Below are 22,701 nucleotides of genomic sequence, written 5' to 3'. Positions count from 1 at the left end.
TGATCTTATGGAAAGTACTCCATGCCAATCTCTAGGTATGGTGAAGGCTATGTGATGATGTGGGGCTATTTTAATTCCAAAGGCCAAGGGAACTTTATCAGGATGCATAGTATCCTGGATCTATGAAGTAACTGGCCTTTAAAAATAAAAATCTGCCTGCCTCTATGGGAATTTAACATAGGGGTGTCCAAACTTATGCACCCTGTATTTTAAGGAAGAACATTTATTTATTTACGATACATTATTCATTCACAAAGAAAATTGGTGTCCTTAAAGGTTGGATTTTTCAAAAAAAAAATTAATTAAGGCATTAAGTTCAATTTCCAAAAGATGATTTTTTTTATTCCTCTTTTTAGTCAACTTTAGCATGGGTGTCTAAACTTATGCATAGCACTGTATATATATATATTTATATTTATATATATATATATTTATATTTATTTATATATAGTTAGTAATCATTTTACAATTAATATTAAAAAAAAAACAAATAAAAAAAACAAGGTTTACAGTGGTTTTATGGCCCCAATATACTTGAAGAGAAATCGAAGAACAAAGTGGTGTGACGTCTTTTTTAACAAAATCAGCCCAAAATAAAGTTTGTTGTTCGTTTTGGGAGTTTGAAACAGCTTGCCTCTGACTGGTAAACACTTTCGAACTACCATTTGTCTGTGGCGAGTACGTAATAGGTAGGTGTGACTCTGAGGCTCTGCTTTTGATGTTGTCCGGTTCATTTCTTCTGTTTATTCCGTCGAGGTCAGACGCCTACAAGTAAAAACATGAATACACTGGAGAGCCGATTTATAGTAGAAATTGAAGTTTTAATTCTAATTGAAAGAGACACAATTTTTTTTATGTTTAATACTGAAAAGCTGCTTGCTTTTAAACAATCTATTGTATAAATTGGTTTATAAATAAATGTGACATGAATTTACTGGAGTGCAGAGCTAGTACAAACATATCCACATCGCTGTGAACAGATGCTTCTTAACTATTGTTTTCTCACCACTGTCATTTGTGTTGTGCTTTTTAGTTATTAAAAGGAAAGATATTCAAAGAACATATTCATCTAAACGCTGTATACTGTATACTGCTGGCCATGCATTTCAAACTTCTTTTTATCCCTAAGCGAAGAAAAAAAGAACTTTGCTGTGAGTAGGGCTGGGCGACATATCGCATGACAGGACGTATCGCCTGCGATAATTAATGCGATATGGCTCAGCTTGTCAGTGAACTACGGCTCTGTGTAGTAAATGCCGCTTCATTTGAAAGCAGGTGATGGCGATTTACTACTAATCAAGGAACCAGCTTTACTGACGAGATGCGCATAACAATGTCATGCGATATATCGCCCAGCCCTAGCTGTGAGTATATTGGGGCATTTAGAACTGCTAATGTAAAACTTATAGCTTTAATAAGCACCTCAGAGTAAATTTTTTTTTATTCTTCTCTGTATACTCTTTTCTTATATCATGTAGCTTGGTTGCCATTTCAAATCCGATGTCCAGCCATTCATCAAAAATGAATAGTCCACAAAGATAAATTCTTGTTGACCATATGTTTTTTTATGCAAAAACACTCTGTTTTAAAATTGAGATGATGTTTCTGCTCTGCATAACTATAGGATAGCGCATGAGCTTAGAGGCTGGGTACATCGTCATGAGGTTGAGAGGACCAAAACCCGCCGCTTGAGCAACACTCAACACAGAGGCAGAACCATCCCGGTATGAACTAACAACACTTTTCCTCTTTTAAGCCTCCAATTGTCTTTCTAAATTTATTTTATTCTTTGTTTTGCTGTCTGATATTGTTAAAAATCTGTTCTAAAGATTGGATTTGAAATCCAAATCAGATTTGTGTGAACAAAGCCAGAGAGAGACACCTAAGGGCCTTGACATTGTCCAGTTGTAGTCATTGAAGAGTCTTGTTTCTTTCTCTTTGACCTTCAGCATGACATCTGTATTGGTGCGACTCAAGTGCACACTCTTTGTTGCATACCTCCAACCCGGATACAGGCAGCTGAGAACCACCAGGATATAACACTGTTTATTTTCTTTAAATAGATCTTTCGAAATGTTTACATTAGGGATGAGACCCCTTTCTTTGCTCTCTCTCCTCTCACACTGCTCGTCTCTTTCATTCCTTTTTAACCCACTTTTAGTATAATCCAGTAGTCTTGGGAAAGTAAACACCCCGCTACCCCAATCTGCTCAGACAATCTGACTTCTCTCTCTGACTAATTTCCTTTTTTTCCTTTACAGTCTCTGTCACACTAAGTCTGATTCGCTTCAAAACCTCTGTCTGTAGCTTTACTTGATTTGAATGCGTGTAAAAACCCTCGCTGTTCTGTTTAAGCTTTAAAATCCCTATATGCAGTTTACAGTTTCCACAATTCATATAAATTAATTTTAATATTTCACTACTATTAAAAAAATTGGGGTCAGATGTCTTTTGTAACATTTATAAATATCTTTACCTTTACTTTTGATTAATTTAATGTGTCCTTGCTGAATAAAAGTATTAATTTTTCAACAAAAAAAACTTACTAACCCCAAACTTTTGAATGGTAGTGTATACCATTCAAAACACTACATTACTATTTAATACACTGAAGCAGTGTTAATTCAGTGTATTAACACTGAAATCAAAATGGTGGGAAAATATATACTGCTTGTCTGTTGTGCATGGGACAAAATATAGCAACAAATTATGGCTACCAACTTAGTCACAAAGAATTGTCTTGAAATGCATACACGCATTTTACATTTACTTTATTTGATAGTCATACAACATATTGACTCCTGAAATGGTTATACCACAGCCACAAATCAATGACAAAAGATCAGAGATTATTAGCCACAGGATTGTGTAGCCTAAAGGTTTGAAGAACCAGGCTGGAAGCTAAAAAGGTTATTGGTTCAAAGAAACATATTTTACCATCTTTGGTAGCAGAATCTCTACTCAAATCTGTACTGAAATAATTTTACATGAATAGTCCTGTGGCAAAAAAGCTTCACAATTCTAGTTTCCCTTGAGCCTGATTTTGGCTTAATGTGAATCTGTACGGTTTATACACCGTACAGGCAGAATTAATCAGACTGTACTTGTTTGCTTTAGTTCCTTATCATTTCTTTTTTCAGATAACTAATAGTGAGAGCAGTTGGATGGAAAGCTTGTTATGATTTAGAGAAGCATAGTGTGCAGCAGGTTGATTGTTTGAAAGGCTGTCCTGTGTTCGAAGGGTCTGCCTTATGTGTGGAAACTGCCCTGACAGACACAAACACACACATATATTCACTGATAACCATTTTCCACTAATAGGTTCCCATCGCCAAATCTGAAGTCATTCCAATGCGTTTCCACTACATGTAAAGGCCTTCAGGCCCAGAACAACTGGTGGTCTTAAACGAACCGCTAACGCCAAAGAAATAATGTCCTCACCAACAACAACAACTCTAAACAAATCTAGTTCGCTCCCATTATAATCACAAAGCTGTGTACTCCGGTACCGCCAGTTGCAGCCATGTTTGCTTTCCGTCACCAGGACTGAAGCACTAAGTAAATACTGTCATGCAGAGTGCTGAGAGGTTGGGTGATTGCAGATGGATGGGTATACTGACAAATGGCTATTTCCCAGACTCTGTGTACTGTCGACACAGAGCACAGAACTAAACAAAGTGTGAGAGAGATGCACTTTATCAGCCTAACACTCGATGACAGGAGCTTAAGCATAGAGATGTTAAAGCACGTACAGTGACACACATGGGAATGTGCTTGTGCTCATATTAATTTTGTATAATTGGGTAACAGAAAGTGACATTTTTCTTTTCTTTGTACGACAGAAAGCAGCAGATAAACGGGCTGAGGTACCACAGATAATGACACAGATCCAGTACACGGATTCCTCTGAAAAGTAAGTTTCTCTAGATGTGTGAGGAAGTTCCTGCAACATCAAACAGCATATTCGTACATCAGCATATTTGTCATCATGGTCTGTGTATGAGAGTCAGTCATCAGTTCTCGGTTCTGCAGTGTTGTGCCAATGCTGTACAGGCTTTTTAATGGGGTATTTGCTTATGTGAGCAAAATGGTAAAAAACAGTCCCTTTATTTGTAATGTAAACTTTGTACAAATGTTGTAATGTTTACTAATGTGTATTCTGAGAAATGGTCTGAGGACAATTTGAATTTATGTATTACAAGACACTGAAGTTTGACGCCCAATTCGTCATCTGCCAAAGTCGGTGGTAGGTTTGGCAAAAATTTGGAGCGTGTAGAGGTGCGGAATTCTGGAATTTCTACGATTTTTTTTTTTTTTTTTTTTTTTTAAGCGGTCATCAAATCCAGTATTAATGCCTGAGGGAAATTTTTCAAACAATGCCATATATAATAATTTTTTTTATCTTTTTGTGCACGATCATCCGTACATGTTATTCCAAGAAAACATTATTTGTTTGTAATCTTTCATGAAGTTATAATACCTCTGTAATAACCAACAGCCGAATTGCTATATAAGCATCGTTTTTCTTTCAGGCCATTCAGCCTTTAATATAAATTTTTTTATGAGATGCTCTCAGTCTCAAGGGTGAAATTGACCCTCAGCTGTCATGTCCCAATCACAAAGCCACCTCACAAGTGGGTGCTGGTGTGTTTTAAGAGGGGAGTAGACCTCCAATGCAAACTCAGTTTTGTAACTCTTCTCTTAAATATTTTTACACCTTAAAGAGGTATCTGCCTACATGCCTCTATTTTTGTTTGTTTTTTATTTCGTGTTTTTGGTTGGCTCACTTGCTCTCCCTCAGGGTAAATCATATTTTTGACTGCTATAGTTTGGCTGACCTCAGCAGTACATTGGGCCAAAAATCAGCATGGCTGACATTCCATTGCATCACACTGACAACAGGGGAAAGGCCACATTCACACAGGAAAGAAAGTGTTTTATCAAGAGATTTGTGAGAATTAGATTAGATCATTAGTATTTTTATTATAACATATGCAAAGTAAACCAGATATAGCTGGAACCTTTTGATATGAAATAATCAAAAAAATAAAAAAAAAATAAAAATATATATATATGTATATGTATGTATGTATGTGTATATATATGTATATGTGTGTGTGTGTATATATATGTATATGTATATGTATATAATGTATATATGTATATGTATATATGTATATATGTATATGTATATATGTATATGTATATGTATATGTATATATGTATATGTATATGTATGTATGTGTAGTACAAGTCAAAGGTATTACCTGCAGTAAACATCATAACTTGCATATGCAGTTCTTATCCGTGATAAAATGTAAATCAGTGTTTGTATCCTGTATGTAGGGTTCCCAGCAGCGAGCTGCAGGTGTATTACGCCCCTCGCCGCACCTACAATGACTTCTTTGATGAACTCAACAGAAGAGGGGACACATTCTACGTGATCTCTTTTCGCCGAGTAAGTTGATCTGTCTTTTCATCTGTCTATCTGCTTTCTATCGGCCTGTGGCCACACATTGATTTTAGAGCCCACACAGCATCATAAAGGGACACTTGAGATGGTTCCACCACAATAGAGCACATGGCCTGTCAGAGAATCTTCTAGCATGTGTTAAATCTTGGGAGGTCTTTATAAACTCCTGCTTTTACAGTTTGTAAACTATCGTTCTTGTTTGAAATAAAACACACAGTGGGTCTTGTATTGCCACCTTGATTTTTAAAGATATACAAGGCAGTAAACTAATCTGTATTTTTATTTTATTTTATGTAAATTAAATTAGATTATATCACACTAATTATGCTGTACAAAATTTCAAAAGTTTTTGGTCAATAAGATTTAAAGAAATTAATACTTTTATTCAACAAGGATGCATTAAATTGATCAAAATGACCGCAAGGACATTTATAATGTTACAAAAGATTTCTATTTCAAATAAGCTTTCTATTCATCAAAGTATCCAGAAAAATGATTTGATGTCAGATGACATGCATCATAGAACAATTACTCATTGGATTTGCCAAGTTTGTGAGATTCATGGCTTAGTGGCATAATTATCAGAAACCCCCCCCCCCCCCCATCCCCCCACCCCCCCCCCCCCCATATTGTCACTTATTAATGCACATTTCTATTTTTTATTTTAGCTAACAAATATTTTTTTGCAGCTACTTCCAGCTTTGTAAAAGGGGAAAAACTGAATCGACGAAGAGTTATTCAAATGAGTCAGGCCTAATTTTTTGTACACATGTACATGATCTTAAGCTGGGCGTAATTTCAGTCAGACTGCATTTGTAGTCATCTTCTAACATTTTTGTTTCAGTCTAATTGCATGTCATCTTTCATCAGTTTGTTCTTTATTCCTTGTATGTTTGAAGTTTTTTTTTTTTTTTTATACACTCAGTATCTGCTTTTGATTATTCACTCAGAAGATTTGAATAATGTTGCTCGACATATTTGAAAAAAGTAATCTTAAATCTCTTTTGTTACGAAGGAAACAACGCACCCAAATTGAGACAAACTGCAATGGCTTAAAGCAAAATTAGTGTTATCATATATTTCACCAATTTGCAGGGGATATGACAGTAGATGGTTATCACTCACCAGTTCATCCTGGTGATTTTTTTTTTTTAATGGCAAACAGGTCTTCACGTCTCTTTTTTGTGAAACTAAAACAAAGAAATGACTCATAATGTCAGTGACTCATAATTAGAAAATAAAAATGTTTTTGTGGACGCTACATCTTTTTCTGTCAGCTTTTTTTAAACCTCTTGATTTAAAGACTTTAAAATCAAAGTTGTCAGCCTCATCTAGGTGAGTTGAGCCAGAAGATCTTTGACTGGTTTAGTCATAGTCAGTCACTGCCCTGTTTCTGTGTTTCATTATGTCTCTAGGTTTGTTCACTCTTTTGGGAAGTCAGACTTTAAAAATATTGACTCAGCTCCTCCAAAACATCCTCAGAATGTGACCTCCATTATGACATAAAAAGGTCAAAGCCTAATCCGTCAGATTTGCAATTCTGTCTGCCTACGATTCTAATGTGTGACCATTTGTTTAATAGTAGTCAGATCATCAGTAGCCCCTTTCACACAGCACGTTGATCCCAGGAAATTGCCGTAAAATTGCTAGAGTGCCTTCTGTGTGAACGCAAACACGCCCCGGGATTGATGGCTGGATCGATGCAGGGATGGGGACCTAGTAACATTGTCAGGATCAGTCCCGGAACAAGCCACTCGGCAAACCCAGTGGTGCTACTGGGGAGTATGGACTTGTCTTCATGTAGAAATGATGAAGAGGAGTTATCAGCAGAACTGGCATCTGACAGGAGTTATCACATCCTGATGTCACGTGTCTTTACGGTATATTTACGGGATGTGTGTGAACACACTCATAGATTCCGTAAAATCACTGGCAGTGTGAATGAACCAAAATCAAACGATCCCGGGACAAATCCCGGTACACATTATCCGTGTATTTTCCGGAATCTCTGTGTGAAAGGGGCTAGTGAAAGATGGAGAATTTAAAGGGGTTTGTCCACAATTTTTTCTTTTAAAGACAAAACCTCAAGAGGGTTATTTATGGTTTATCACAAAACAAAGATTATGAAGAGGACACATGGATAGTTCATCCAAAATGAAAATTGGCACCTACCTTTTTTGATATAAAAGAAAGAGAAAAATAGTAATGAGTTCGAAAACCTGACCATTTAACAACCATAATTACAGCATTTTTAGTCTGTCAGCCATGAATCCCTGAACTACTGCTAAACAACACTGGTGTCCTTTGACTTGTTAGATCAGCCCTCTTCTGATTTGTTTTCAAGAATGTGTAGCTTAGAGAGGAGAGACAATCAGTTCAAAAAAAGGATGAAAGTGATTATTAATAATGAAAACTTTTATTGAAGTTTTTTTTTTTTTTTTTTTTTCATAAAGTTTTTGTTTGTTTATTTTGTTTCCTAGGTTTCTGGGCATGTGTCTCTGAGAATTTGCGTGTCTTATTTAGGTTTGCTTTTGTGCATTGAGCCCAGCATCCTAGTTTGGACTGTGCTTGCAACTTAATATTGCTATTTTCTTTTTTCCATTGAATCAAGCGGTCTGATCTCCCAGAGTTGCACTACAAACGTTCAAACTGTGCTAGGGATGTTTCTTGTTAATTGTTATCCTCATTGTAAGCCGATCACAATATCCTCCGTTTGCTGCTCCCTCTGAGCCAGTCACACTTCAGAGTTGACAAGAAGTTCATGTCTATCTGATGAGATGGTTAGTAACTGGCCCTTTCAATCTTTATTTCTCTCTTTCACCTTCCCTCTCATTGGCACTAGTCATGAAGGCATTTGAATCGGAGGATCGCACCCACAGGTTTCAGGTCACTTGCTGGAGTACACAAAGAGAGAACGTGGCAACTTCTGTGCTCTTCCTAAAAGACCTCATTGTCATAATCTAGTCTAGGGAACCACAGTGGGCTGGGGAAGAGGGAAAACAGCCAGAATGCTGTAACACAAATTTAATAATCTTTGAGCAACATTATGATGTATTTGGTGTTTTGTTTCTTTTTAATCAGAACCAGAATTGAACATTAAATGGATATTTCACCCAAAAGTGAAAAAAAATTCTTCGTTTACTTTACATTTCTTTCATTTAAAAGGCAATTACAATTGGAATCCATTGAAGAATAAAAGTAATACAGATTTGGAATGACATGAAGATGAATAATTAATGACAGGATTTTTATTTTTGGGTGAACTATTTGTGTTTCATTGTGAATTCAGTTTTCTGCACATCTTTACTACAGTGACAACAGATGGTATTAAACGCTAACACATTTACTGAAGTCTACATGACACAAGACGTCACAAATCCATGACCCGTTTCCCATCCATCACACAGACATGAGTGTTAATATAATCTCCAGCTCCATGGCTTTCCTGTCCATATGGTTTCTGTCTTCAACAGGTGTGTGTCCTGACAGGTTCATGTCTCCGAATGTTACAGTTGAGTTGGACTAAATGTACATAATGTACATAAATGTATGACCCGATTATAGAATTGTTATATGACACTCTCTAGCGCTTCAAGTTTGAACTTGTTTGCACTGAAATAAACTGGCTTCAGCAAATGTTATTTGCATATACATTACCATTTGGGGCAGTATGATTTTCTTTTTTAAAGAAAAAAAAAATGCATAATGGTTTCCACAAAAATATAAAGAAGCAACTGTTTTCATCATTATTAATAAGAAATGTTTTTTGAGAACTAAACCAGTGTAATTTATGTTCTCACCAAAGTAATAAACTCTCCTCATTCATGTGTTTTATGGCTGTTCTTCTTTTGCTTATAGGATCACCTCCTTCTTCCTGCCAACAATCACAACAAAGGCAGCCGTCCCAAGATGTCTTTGGTCCTGCCGGCTATGAATTACAATGGTAAGAGAAAAGAGTTGTGAATCATCTTATTATCTAATGAATGAATTGGTCCTTGTCTCACTGCTTTTTAGCACAAAGAACATCTGACTTGACATTAGATTTGACTTCTGGGATTGATTTATATATATATATATATATATATATATATATATATATATAATAGCATGTAGCATTATTATATTTTTGTATATTAATATTTTATACATGCATACACATGATGTATATTTACAAATACATTCTACAGCTACAGGTTTTATTTTACCATGCAAAACAAATGCATAGATAAACAAAAAGCTCAGGAAAAAGCATATTTTGACAACAACATAATCAGTTTAGTTGACTCTCTCTTGTTTTTGCATGTGTTCATAATTTTCTTTGTATGACAACCTTGCCAAAAATGATGTCCACACAATTTGGCATGTTTCATTGCGTTATCACAAATAAAACAATTAAATCCGAGCACAACTACGCAATATACTCACAAAATCTTTTTAAAAAAATTAATACTATTTGAATAAGGGGGTGAAGATTTTCCTAAGTCCTTTCCTAGACATTCCCTAATGAATTTTTCTCCTTATATTCCTTGACTATGGTGGCAGTATTAGATTCAATTATTTCCATACTGGGAATCTCAGGAAGGGTCACTCAGGGAAATGTCCGAGGGTGGACAGGCTTTTGTGAAAGATGAGCGTTTAAGCCTTTTAGAAAGAGAATAATGATAGAAGTATAGACATTCCTATTATGATTGTGTTAATGCCTCATGTCAGAGTCCTTGGCAAACAAATGGTGTACACATCAGGACAAATGCCCCTACTTTTTAGTTGTTCTCTCATAGTTCCTTGTTTGTGTCTCTCTTCTAGTGTATGCAATCATGAGACACACTTTAACTTGTCACAGTCATTAGGATGGATTTCAAACCTGCTTTTAAATCTGTCTGAAATCTTTCCGACTAGTCGTCAAGTGTGCCCACTGTCCCAACGAGCTAGCCACAGCGGATAAAATTGTGAGAAAGAAATGCACTGAAAAGCAGAGTTTAAAACAATCTCTCCAAAAATGAGGGCATTTGATCCAAGTTGTTTAGTGACAAGAAGAATAAACATTCTTGTTGCTATGTGCGTGAGTTTCTCTGTGAGAATGCAGTGTCTCGGAAGATGTTGTAATTGATGCACATAGTCTTCGATTAGTGAGGCTCGCCAGAAAACAAGAAACCTGCCATATCTCAAAGATCATAGCCTTGAATTGTTTATGTAACCCAAATCTAAGAATTCCCTCTTGAGAAGACAGTTGAGCATTGTGTACACTGAATCAGTTTTGTCTGGCTCCATCCTGTTTTGATTTAGAAATGCATGTTCAGTGTTGGCTTTCACATGGTTTTATTATAAGAACAACTTTTGGACAACTCAGAACAGAAGTTTATTTTTTTAAATTGCCCCCAGCTGATTCTGTTCTGTTCTACATGCTCAAGATTGTGTTTGGGTTCGGGGTGTTTTCCACAACGGGGATGGAGGAAAAATCTTTCAAGGTTGTTGATTTCTGAAAAAAAGTTTTTTTTTTTTTCCTCCGTCAATTTCAATAATTTCATGTTTGGTTTGAAACATAACTGTTGACTGTTGTTGCAGTGCCTGGAAGAGTCAGTACATATATTATCTGTTCTCTTTCACTCTCTTCCCTGTGGGGAAGTGAGTCAGCATTATAATCATTTGTGAATGTTGAAGATGATGACCGTCATAATATTCCCCTTTCTTTCTTTTGTTTGTGCACTGCATACTTTTTCGAAGAAGTCATATCAGTGAAAGGCATTGCTTTATTGTCAAAAGCCTAGTTAAAAAGCCTAAGTCTGGAAAGAATAGTTCACCCAAAAATGAAAATTTTGCAATTTACTCACCTTCTTGTTGTTTCAAATGGACACAAAAATATTTTTTGTCCAGTTCGTAGACAGTTCATAGTGACTGACGACATGCAGCTTATGTATTATATTCAGTCTTTTGAAACCATACTATAGCTCTTTGTGCAGAAACATCTGAAAATACATTTACTTATCTTTTCCTCCAGTGAACTGTTAACTCAAATCACTGTGACTGGATCATTTAGTCAGTTAGTTGAATTGATTCATTCTTTTGAGATGGTTCTTTTTATCAAGGAACTGGTCACAAATTAGTATATTCATAACAATATAATTCATAACAAATCAGAGTTCAAAAAAAAAATGTTGGCCAAACTATTCCTTTTAGGCGTTAAATATCAACCATTTTGGGGCAAACTATTCCTTTAAGGCGTTAAATATCAACCATTTTGGGGCAAACCACTGCTGTTATGGGGGAAAGTGAGTGTGGTTGTGAACCTTTTAGGTTCCAGCCAAATTCTCATCCGGAATTTACCCTTGAGTCCACATGTTGCCTTAATCAGTGGTTTAAATGGTGTTTGGAAAGTCAGGCCTAGAACCAGACATATCCAAAGGGAATTCACCTAACGAAAAGCCTTTTGTAAGAATGGAAAATGACTTTTCTGACATATTGGAAACTTATATATAGGATGGAAAAGATCATTTTTTAAATATGTGATGATGTGTACAGCTCAGCAGTTCAGTGTCATTTTAGTGCTTGCAGTGAAATACAGTGAGACGATTGAGACGATTGCTATAACCCATCATCTATGATGATTTCTGCAGCACTGCTGAGGTTTTTTTTTAAAGCACCTGTGAAAATACACATTCTGTGACATTTTTGACTTTATTCCATTTCATTGTGGTAGTATCAGAGATAGATGGGAATATTTTGGTTTCAGAAAGACTGAAAGACAGTTAAGTTTACTATAAATCACCGCTTCTGAGATCATCATTGTGGTTGTGCGGCTGAAGCACTCATCAGGAACGACTAAGTGTAGGATGCGTAAATGTATTCACCAGCAATGGCTGGAAAAGTGCTTTAGGTTGACCTACCGTGATACTCTTCAGCCTATAAAGTTTGTATCAGTGCTCGAGTCTGCTGTAAAAGTCACTTTCCTGCCACCCATATGCTGTGCATACATGTGAAGCTCTCTCATCTTTTTTGGTATAGAGAGCTGTCCTTATAGAATATAGGCATAGAACATCTGTAGTGAGTGTAAAGCATCATGCTTTTAATGCTTCCTTACAAAATAATCACTGCTTGTGTTTGACGAGCACTTTTATGAGTCTGTCAAAACATGGGGAAAGAAGTCGCAACCTGACCTTAGACCTTGGTGTTAGTTAAACCAAAGCTTGATCAGTATTGCTTACTACATATTTTAGAACAGTCTCAATGAATGAATCTAATAGGAGTGTTAAATCTGTACTTAATTACCAGTAGATTTTGATAAATGTTAATTGGCATTTACCCATTTACTTATGTATATATACATAAGCCATTAATATAACCCATTTACTTATGTATATACATAATGTATATGCTTTACTTAAGCATTGTTTGGGTTTCTGAATTATGCTGTACATCGGGGTTAAATTCTGTCGTTTTTAAATTTGCTATGACTCTGACTTGACTTTCCACGATGATGGAAAACTTGAAAATATAAAATTTGAAAGGAGTTTTAAAATTGTGATCTCCAGGCCGGGAAAAGTTATAGAAATTAGTAAAATCTTAAAAAGTTTCTATTGTAAATATAATAGTTTATATTTTTATTGAGAGTGTCAATAAAATAAAAATCCCAAATGTTTAATCCAATTTTTTTTTTTTTTTTATCCATTTTGTTGGGACTGCAATGCTGGCAATTGGATTTTCAGTCATGAAATTTCATTACTATTTTGCACAAAGATCTTCAGAAAAATACAATCCGTACACTAATACACTACCGTTCAAATGTTTGTGGTCAGTACAATTTGTTAATGTTCACCAAGGCTTTTTTATTTACTTAAACAAAAATACAGTAAAACAGTAATATTGTGAAATATTACAATTTGAAAAATAACTCCTCTATTTTCTGTATTTTCTATTTTAAAATATAATTTATTTCTGTGATGGCAAAGCTGAATTTTCAGCATCATTACTCCAGTCTTCAGAAATCATTCTAATATGCTTATTTAGTGCAAAAAAAAAAAAAAAAAAAAAAAAACATTTCTTATTATTATTATCAGTGTTGAAAACAGTTGTACTGATTAATATTTCTGTGGAAACTGTGATAATTATTATTTTTATTTATTTTTATTTTTCTTCAGGATTCTTTGATGAATAGAAAGTTCCAAAGAACAGAAGAATAGAAATCTTTTATATCATTATATATGTATTCACTGTCACTTTTGATAAATAATGCTATCTTGTTAAATGGAAAAAAGTATTACCTTTAAAAAAAACTTTGGAATGGTAGTAAGTTTAGCTCTCTTTTCTTTTTTTCATGTGGGAGTCGTCATCTCTTGAGTTTACTGCCATGTTAAAATAAATGCCAGCGTGTGACTAACCTCTAAGAACTCTGTGTGAAAGGAGCCCCTAAAATGCCTCTTAACCTCTCCGGGCAACCCAGCACATCACCTGCATTTCTTTTCACACAGAACTGAGCACCAAGTGCTGTTTCATACAACTATTTGATTTCTCCTTTGCTAATACAATTACTTTTCTGTCTCACTTCAGAGAGCGTCATAAAAGACAAAGAGTTTGAGGTGATGATGCAGATCGACTGTGAGGTCATGGACACCAGGATCCTCCACATCAAGTCGTCTAGTATTCCGCCCATATTGCGGGTCAATCAGACGGACACAGGCTCTTTCTATCACGCGGCTCCCAGCAACAACCAGCCCGCCGCCCCAGTTGGAGTCCTCATGGGTTCTTCTTAGTCCCAGCAATCCACTAAATCCACCATTTTTTTGTGAATTAGCCAGTTTTCCCACCATCATCTATTTGGATTCATAATAAGCCTCTCTTTTTCTTTTCTTTTTTTCCTATTCGAGTGGCAAACCAAGATCTTGGTAATCTACTACCAAGATCCCCAAGATAATTGATCGACAATTTATCTTAAAGTCACCTCTTCAAAATGCATCAAGTGGGCCATTCAATACTAATGAAAATCAAATTACAGTCTTTCTTCCAGGCTATTGTTTCCAGAGACTACTGTTACACATCTATCATCAAAGGCATCTACATTTACATTTATGTATTTGACTTAAAGCGCATTCAAGATATACATGTCTTTTCAGTTTGTGCGCCCTAGAAATTGATCTCACAACCAACTCACAAGTGTTGTTGGTGCCATGCTCTGCCAACAGGAGCATTCATCTACCAAATCTCCCAAACCAAAGTGCAATTGGGCTCAATTATTGAACTCTTCTCTGCTATGTGGTAGCTGTCAGGGATTTGTCTTTGATTTTGTTTGCACTGTGCTTTTTTTGTTTATAAAATTTATTGAAATATATATGAAGTTTTGTACCAAGCTTGTTTGGTGCACCTTTAATGGTCATATTCAGCTAACTATTCTTCAATACTACCCTCAAACAACCCACCTTGGCTGTGAATTGTGTGCTTTTTGTGAAGTTTTTTGTTTTGTTAGGACATAACTGTTGAATAGAAAAGTAAGAAAATTTATTATTTCCCTTTTGTGTCTGTGAATAGAGGCATTTTGTATCATTTTCTTGCATTTTCCATTCTTTAGACTAACTGATAATTTGGATCTGATTAGAGATTAGGCAACATCTGTCAGTTCTTTTATATATTTTAAGACCTTGTGTTTATCTTAGTGGCTTGATCACACTTTTAATGAGGTGTGCTTGACATGAAAATTCAGTTGTTAACATAACACTGGTTAATTTGAAGTTGTAGAAGAGACATTATTAATGCTAATATTTTACCTCATCTGTCCTTGTATACTATGTATTCGTCTCTATTATTCTTGCCTGTTAAGATGTTCGCTCTATTCTTGTATTGTTTAGGATGCCGTAGTCAGTTATCATTTTGAAAGCAGTGTAATCGTTAGCTTGTCCTATCCAACCTGTTGTCACTTTCAAAGAACCATTCCCCTTCAAAGACAAACTTGCCTGCGCCGACCAATCACCATTAGAACTCCTAGAGGGTTGTAGGATTCTTCATTATTTGAATTTCACAGATTATAAAAACTCAGGTGGAGCTTTGTTCTCAAAATCTGAATGATTATTAGAGTGTTTAGTGAGAGAAAATATCACATTTCGACTACATTTCAGTAGAAATGTCTCTGTTGTGTTCATAATTGGTTTGAAACATGATTTAATACTCTTCAATTTCATCAAATCCCCTTTTCCCTTTGAGCAATATTTTTTATATTTAATATTTAATTTCTGCATTTTTGGAAATACTGTTTGTTTGTTCATGCAGTGAAAGAAATGAAAGAAATTTTGTAACAAAGTAATAAACACTGGACTCAAGGTTGTGGGTGAGTTGTGTGCATATTCTGTCGTCAGAGTCTTAAGTCTTAATTTGCTCTCTGAAATTGAAGGTTTGTTTAAATGTGGGGTCTGAAGCGCTGTAACATGTTAATTATAGGTCATTTCAAAGGCTGGGGTAAACAATGTTTTTGGGTTCAACTATGGTATGGTTGTTTGTCTAGATTTAGCTCTGTGGATCAAGGGGTTTACAGTGTAGTATTTTGCTCTTATCTAAGTGTCCAATGAGAAGGTCTGTGCTGAGAATACACTCGCTCATTATCATCAATATGAAAAGAAGACCATATTCCATAAATCTTAATTCAACTCATTTTATTGCAGCCATTTTTTCTGATTTTGACAGATTTGAATTTATTTGGTGCTAGAAGAGTTTCAAATGAAATTGCAATAAAATATGCATAAAAAGATTACAAACAGTACTGTAATTTGATCAAATGTATCAAACGTACTGATGAAATAAAACACAATAAAAATGTGCCCTGAACACTGTCTACTCTTGCTTTTACTGAATTTATAGTTGTAAACTATATTTTTTAATATGCATGTGATAAAAAAAACAAAAAAACATTGAGATATATTTATGAAAATACAAATTGTGTTTTTTACATTCATCAATCCCATGGTTTTAGCTTTTATATTACAGTATATACAATGTATTCTACAGGATTTAAGAATACAACACCTCAAAACTTCATAATTCTGTCATTCAGGTACAGCTATAAACATAAAGAGGTCCGTTTTCATAGTGCAAAAGCAAGCTGCAATATCTAAAGAAATGACCGTCAATGCAAACTGCATAAAGCTGCATTATATGCGTGTTTTTCTTAGTTTTCGCCATACATGTAAAGATATGGGTACGTTTTTACACTTTGAAAACATAACAGTATATTAATAAGTACATTAAACTACATGGAGTTAATAAAAGCTGAGTGAACTGATCCACAATCCACAAACACATTAATGGTTTCTCCTATTCTGTGCAAAGAACGTATTTGCTCTGCCGTCAGGGTCTACAGTGGGTCTACATAAGCAAACTGAACATTATAAGTGACCTGATGTCCGTTATCCCAGGCGTACAGCACCCTCTCCTTGGGGTTGTAATCGATCTGAGTGATGTAAGTATAGTTGTTGCTAAAAGGCAGGTGAGGAATCACCTGAGTGTTGGTGTGGGTGTCGAAGGCATAGGACAAATTGGTGTCGTACTGATTGTAGCTCTCCGTCGCGTAAAGAACGCCGCACACGATGAAGCAGTTGCCATAGCGATTGCGCCGGAGCCCGGTCCTCCAGGTGGTTTCACGCTTCATGCTCAGATCACTAGGGTTCAGGCGGCTCAAGACGATCACTTCCTGCAAGAAGCCTTCGTCGTCCAGAGCTGGGTAGATCACCCAAAGTCCGCTCTCATCGACGGCCAGATCCATGTCTGAGTTTCCTCTCCATCTCCATGCAGACACGTCGTCATTATCAAACACTGCATCGTGCAGCATGGTCCAAGCAGCCACGTAACGCAACCGCAGGTCGTACTTAATAATGTCTCGAGAGAATGCACGGTTGTAATAGAAAGCTCCTTTGTAGACAACGTGGCCGGTGCCGATCCAGTTATACGGCAGCTTGTAGGAGTTAGTGAAGCGGCCTTGAATGAAAATAAGAAAATGAATCAAGTAAAATTGCTTATTTGTGCAAAGTGTGTGTTCATTTGAATTAAAGAGAGATACCTTGTTTGAAGACATCCATGTTGCGGAATTCCAGTAGGTTGTTGCCATAGTAATAATTTGTGACATAGATCTTGTCATCTTGAGCCAGCGGATCCTTCATCCAAGCGCCCTCATTACGACCATATGTGTTGTGTGTGACGGGCTGTGAAATTGTGGCCAAGGTGTCCTTACATATTCCTGCAAACAAAACCAAACCATTCACAATTACGTGAATCTTTTTTATGCTAAACTATGCACATTCAGTGCAGAGACCCCATTCTGAATTTAACTTTGACATTAATATAACTCTGATTTAAGTAATAATGGAAAATGTTTTGCATACATACATATATACATACATACAAGAACATCATAAAGCTATACCTGGCTTCTTTTGAGGTTCCTCTCCAACGTTCTGTTCCACCACAGTTTTTACAGCTTTCTCTCGGTCCATCTGCTCCCCTCCCACTACCTCTTCCTCTTCATCCCAGCTTATGCTATACTTGCGTTTGCCAGGTTTGCCTGTTATTGTTGTTGTGGTAGTTCCTGTAGTTGTCATCAAAGACGCCACTGAGGTTAATGTCTGTTTAGGACTCTTCTTAGGTAAGTAGGTACCTGTCTTGCTTTCAGTGACATGTGGCGTTGTCACAATGGTGGCAGCTGTGCTTGTGTGAGCAATTATTCCCAATGAGCTTTCTGTGACTGTTAAAGTGTTTGAATGAGGAGTTGGTGATGGTGTTAATCTTCTAAGTGTGCTTTCAGAATAAAAAAAAGGTTTCCCAGTGTGAAAGGCATCTTCTTTCAGATTTTCTTTGGTAACAGTCCCACTTTTGTTTACAGAAGATACAGATGTTTCCTTTTCAGCAGTCCCGTTGGTCTGTTCTGTCACGGTTGGCTCTGCAGCCGCCACTTTAGCAGCAGCTGCTGTGACTGACTCATTTGTTTTTATGTGGCCCAGATTGGATGACCTGACCAACATGTTTTGAGCTTGTCTTACAGATGGAGTTGTGGGCTTCACGTTGCTTGCCTCCATTTTTTTGACGGTGGTTTGAGGTTTGGTATGTTCCTTGGGGATGGTGAGCTTCAAATGATCTATCACAGCAGGTGTCGGTGTGGTTCTCTCATCTCCTGTAGAGTTGTCTGTGGTGGAACGACTGGTTTGAGCCTGAACGGATATCGGTTCAGTAGGCGTCTTAATCGGCAGGGCAGAGTCCAACAGTCCAGTAAATGGAGTTTGAAGGCCATTTCGTGCATCTCCTCCTTTTGAAATTTCACTCTTGGGTTTTGGTCGGACAGACCATGCCTTGATAACCGGCCTAAAGTGGCGTGCTTTGTGATGAAGGAGCTGCTCGTCGGCAAAAAGATCAATTGGGCTGTCACCACTCTGACTATCATCTACTGCAATGAAGAACAAATCATTTTATACAGTAGCCTAGAAAACAAATCTCAAACTTCTCTTTCTGAGAACTTTCAATTAGGCTAAACCATATATAAAAATAAAATTGATATTGCAATATGGCTTAGTGCGATTGACAAACCTATATGATAAACATATACAGTATGCTACTGGACTCAAAAAGTGCAGCTCATCATATATAATACAGTGTTTCACAGTTTCAGATCAGCTTGGTTTATTTACTTTGAATGATTCATTCTTTCCAAATAGAGCTATTCAATTCATTCAAGTCATTTTTTTCCAATATAGTGCAGTCCTAATTTTAATGTAGATTTTGAAACCACAGTTATACTTACAGTTCTCCTCTGTGTCTGTCTCATCCAGCAGGTCAGATTTATAGTATGTGATGCCCCTAACAATTAATTTTGGTTGCTTCTCCCTTCCCTGGCGCTCTTGTTCTTGCAAAGCTGCGACGGCCTTGTTTAAGTCTGATCCACTGCTCTTCAGAAGATCTCCCACAAACTTTTCCTCGTATTTACTCTGTTTAGTACATCAGAGGACACTGTGTTACTGCAGCCATTAAAGGTAGGCAGTTGTTTTTATAAACACTTCTTGTTATACTGGCTGAAACACTCTTTACATCCTGATAGCAATCAATGATAGAAGTGGTCTAAGTATTAACATTTTTTACATATATCTTCTGTGGGAGTCTCAGGACCAAAAAATGTAATGTTATGTGTTATGTGTAATGTTATGTGCTATGAGACATGAGGTAATTTAACGCCATCTCTCATGTTGTTTTGAAGACTCTGCTGTGCGCGTTCATGTCTTTTGGAGGAGGCGTGGCTTTGGAGAAAGATCTCTGAAGGGAGGGTGGGATCTTATGCTTTGAAAGCTATTGCTAGTCTCTCCGAATTTGCCTACCCTACCTTTAAGACGTGATTCTTAAAGGGATACTTCACCCCAAAATTTACAGTACTCACTCTCATGTCATTCCAAATCCATAACTTTGGCATAAAATATCTTTATTTGTGTTTTGAAGATTAACCAAAGACTGATGGGTTTGAAACGACATGAGGGTGAATGATGACATAATTTTCATTTTGGGGTGAACTATCCCTTTAGCAGATTAATATATAGATCATCTTTGATAGTCCAAGTCATTTGGCTCTTTTCATGCCAAATTATGTAAGAGTTGACAGCAGGATAAATTAGTAAGAGTTTCAAAACACAACATGAGGTCACTTTTGACTCCGAGACAGATCCTAAGTAAATAAATAAACGTCCGCAGCAGGTGGGCCATTTCACTTTGTGGCTAGCAGCATAATGTTTGGATTGTTCCACTGTTACGTATTGGACATGATAATTATGTAATGCAACATTTGTTTTAAATAGCACCTCCCACCTCTATGTGTCGAAAAGCAGCTGCTTCGTCATTCTGCTCCCTCAAACTCATCCTCTTCTGCTGCTGTTCTGAGGACAGATTTGTAGGTGAGGATGTGGGTGACTGAGGACTCGGAGAGGTGCTCCTTGTGTTCGACTTCTCCTCGGTCTGGTTGTTTAAGACCATCTGTCAATAATAAAACACATCAATAATGTGTTTAAAAAGTATAAGACAGGAAAACAAAGGAAACAACACTTACTTTTTCTATTGTGTCCATGCGATCAAGAAGCTTGGTGGTGACTGAGTGCAATTTCAATAGGTCCATGCCATAGAAGGAACCCTCCAGCAATTCCAGTATAGTTGACAGCTGTAACGATGAAGTAAATTCCATCATGGCAAGAGCTGGTTTTATTTTAGAATAGGAAACGTTATGCATTGTTATCCTGCCATATTCTGGTATATATAAGAGATCCAATTTCAGATATGGTCACCTTGACATTATCTTTCCCAGCCTGTTGCAGCTTCTTCAAACGGAAGTCACCCTCACAGGGGTTTAGAGCCGACGGAGGTGCAATGCATTGACATTTGCAGTGGGGTCCTGATGTGATGGTCTCCACCGTATAGAAATCCTGAGGCGTCGCGTGACCGTCCCGGATCCGCTGACACGCGCTCGCGCTTAGAGGTCTGACAACACATTTACAGCCACAGTCAGAGCCTTCCGAAAGCGCTTTCACTTTGTCATAATCACCCAGCAGCTACAAAGAAAAGAGGACGGATGCATTTTCCAGCAAGCAAAATCACCGCACTTTGTTGCAATGTAACATATCTGACTATCGTTGTTTGTATTTGGATCTTTTTTTTTCTTCCAGTTACCAACGTTGTCTGTTAATTTAACTGGAACATTTATAATAACTTTCATTAATAACATTAACAAAATTATTCGCATTCAAAACAGTGTGTGCATTTAAAAAATAAAAATAAAGAAAGAAAAGGGTTTTTTTTTTCGTAAGCAGCCTAATTTTAGATTCGTCTCGTGGAACCGATTGTCACCGATGGCACAACTAACTAGCAGTTACAGTTTTTAAACAAATCAAAATTTTACGATATACGTGTAGGCCTTTACGATAAACAATGTCATTAGGCTAGCTACTTATTTTGTATACCGTCCGATAGATCCCGCAGCCTACTGTTGCTATGGTTACTTTCTCAGGAGAACCCAACGCCCGATATATAGTCTACAAGCCTTTATATGGACTGATTTTTTTTTTTTTTTTACTTTTCTTCAAGAATGCTGTTGAGACGAAACAAAAACTGAATACTTGTAAGTTTCCCCCGATTCGCACCGCCCTGCATTCAAATAGCTAGTTAAAAATAGGCCTATCATAACTTAGGCATAGACTACTTGATTCATATAATTATTTGATTCATATAATAATAATAATAAAAAATATAGGATAGTCTTACTTGAATTTACATCAAAACCGAAATGTTCGGCATTGTGCAGATATGTTAATAACTTATTAATGAAAGTTATGACGTGTAACTAATTGCAGATTATAGGTTAAAGAAACTGCAGTGGAATATAATTTCGAGCGCTGGTGAAAAGTATCTTACCTGACTTAATATATTTTCATGATTATCTATTTCAACTTGCATTGTGTCATTTTGTTCCTTTGTCTTCTCCAGAAGTCGCTGGTGTGATTTCGGGGCGGCTGAAGTGAGAGCGAATGCCATGAGCCATAAAACCCACCAAATTCCCATCTCGGTCATAATGCAAGGTGTTTGATATAATCCTTTCAAACATATGGCACTTTAGATTGTGCGTTCAAATTGGGCTTTTCCTCTTCAAAAACGACACACCGCCAAACACATCTCCATTTGCACTGCCCTCCAGATGAAAAACTAACTGAAGCGGGATGAGGTTTTGCAGAAGTCCAGAAGGTAAATTCCAGATGAGGACAGGTGCTGGTCCTCAGCTTGAAACTGGACTGAGAAGAAGCAGCGAAATGAGGGGGCTGGATGGAGGAGAGAGGCACTGAGCACTCTGAACGCTGAAGTCATGCACACTAGTGGCGTGACTTTTGTTTCTAGTCTTTATAACTAGCCAACTAATTTTTTGGTGTGGGGAGGGGGGAGGGGCAACAACAAGAAAACACACACACACACACACACACAAAAAAACTTTTTTTTTTTGTCTCTGTTATAAAAACTATTTTACCCCTTTACACCCTTAATACTCGTTGTTAGTGAGTAAACTTCAATCAAACTTTATGTGAACTTTATTAGAGTTACATAAATTATGTATGAGGAATAGAATAAACATTTACAGTGACGGTAAAATGGAGCGCACCTGTGAAATGACATCATGCACGCAGCTTCTACAGTGAATATTGCAGTTAGATCTAATAATAACCCCAAAATATGATTTGTTTTGTTTT

At 36.7% G+C, this 22,701-nt stretch overlaps 2 protein-coding genes across 3 annotated transcripts in view; one reads left to right on the top strand and one right to left on the bottom strand.

Annotated features, from left to right (window-relative positions):
• atf6 (activating transcription factor 6) overlaps positions 1-16,276 on the top strand; it is a 39,325-nt gene extending 23,049 nt beyond the window's left edge. The window contains exons 12-16 of the mRNA XM_084091794.1: positions 1,625-1,724; positions 3,843-3,913; positions 5,347-5,458; positions 9,332-9,416; positions 14,015-16,276. Coding sequence (XP_083947920.1) covers positions 1,625-1,724; positions 3,843-3,913; positions 5,347-5,458; positions 9,332-9,416; positions 14,015-14,217 — 571 coding nt within the window. The 3' untranslated portion in view covers positions 14,218-16,276. The remainder of the gene's footprint in view (positions 1-1,624; positions 1,725-3,842; positions 3,914-5,346; positions 5,459-9,331; positions 9,417-14,014) is intronic.
• Positions 16,090-22,352, bottom strand: olfml2ba (olfactomedin-like 2Ba). Of its 2 annotated transcripts, none has more exons than XM_084091792.1 (8): positions 21,878-22,352; positions 20,755-21,018; positions 20,523-20,630; positions 20,285-20,449; positions 19,236-19,419; positions 17,868-18,881; positions 17,505-17,681; positions 16,090-17,422 (listed from the first exon to the last, which is right to left on the bottom strand). In XM_084091792.1, exons 1-8 carry the CDS (start codon positions 22,031-22,033, stop codon positions 16,803-16,805), a joined length of 2,688 nt encoding a protein of 895 aa, XP_083947918.1. In that variant the 5' UTR covers positions 22,034-22,352; the 3' UTR covers positions 16,090-16,802. The 2 variants fall into 2 exon arrangements, with proteins under 2 accessions (XP_083947918.1, XP_083947919.1); XM_084091793.1 differs by having other exon boundaries at positions 20,755-20,947; positions 21,878-22,331.
• Between the last annotated feature and the right edge of the window lie 349 nt (positions 22,353-22,701).

This window comes from Abramis brama, assembly GCF_963993115.1.
Source record: "Abramis brama genome assembly, chromosome: 18".
Taxonomy (NCBI): domain Eukaryota; kingdom Metazoa; phylum Chordata; class Actinopteri; order Cypriniformes; family Leuciscidae; genus Abramis; species Abramis brama.
The sequence above is the reverse complement of the archived record's forward strand: the minus strand, read 5'-3'. Positions and strand labels throughout refer to the sequence as shown.

Excerpts from the sequence above, each read along its gene's own strand:
- olfml2ba (XM_084091792.1), bottom strand. The coding sequence starts at position 22,033 with ATGACCGAGATGGGAATTTGGTGGGTTTTATGGCTCATGGCATTCGCT. Across the intron at positions 20,631-20,754 it reads CTGGGAAAGATAATGTCAAG|CTGTCAACTATACTGGAATT; the intron begins GTGACCATATCT and ends TCATCGTTACAG. Across the intron at positions 17,682-17,867 it reads GGAACCTCAAAAGAAGCCAG|GAATATGTAAGGACACCTTG; the intron begins GTATAGCTTTAT and ends TTTTGTTTGCAG.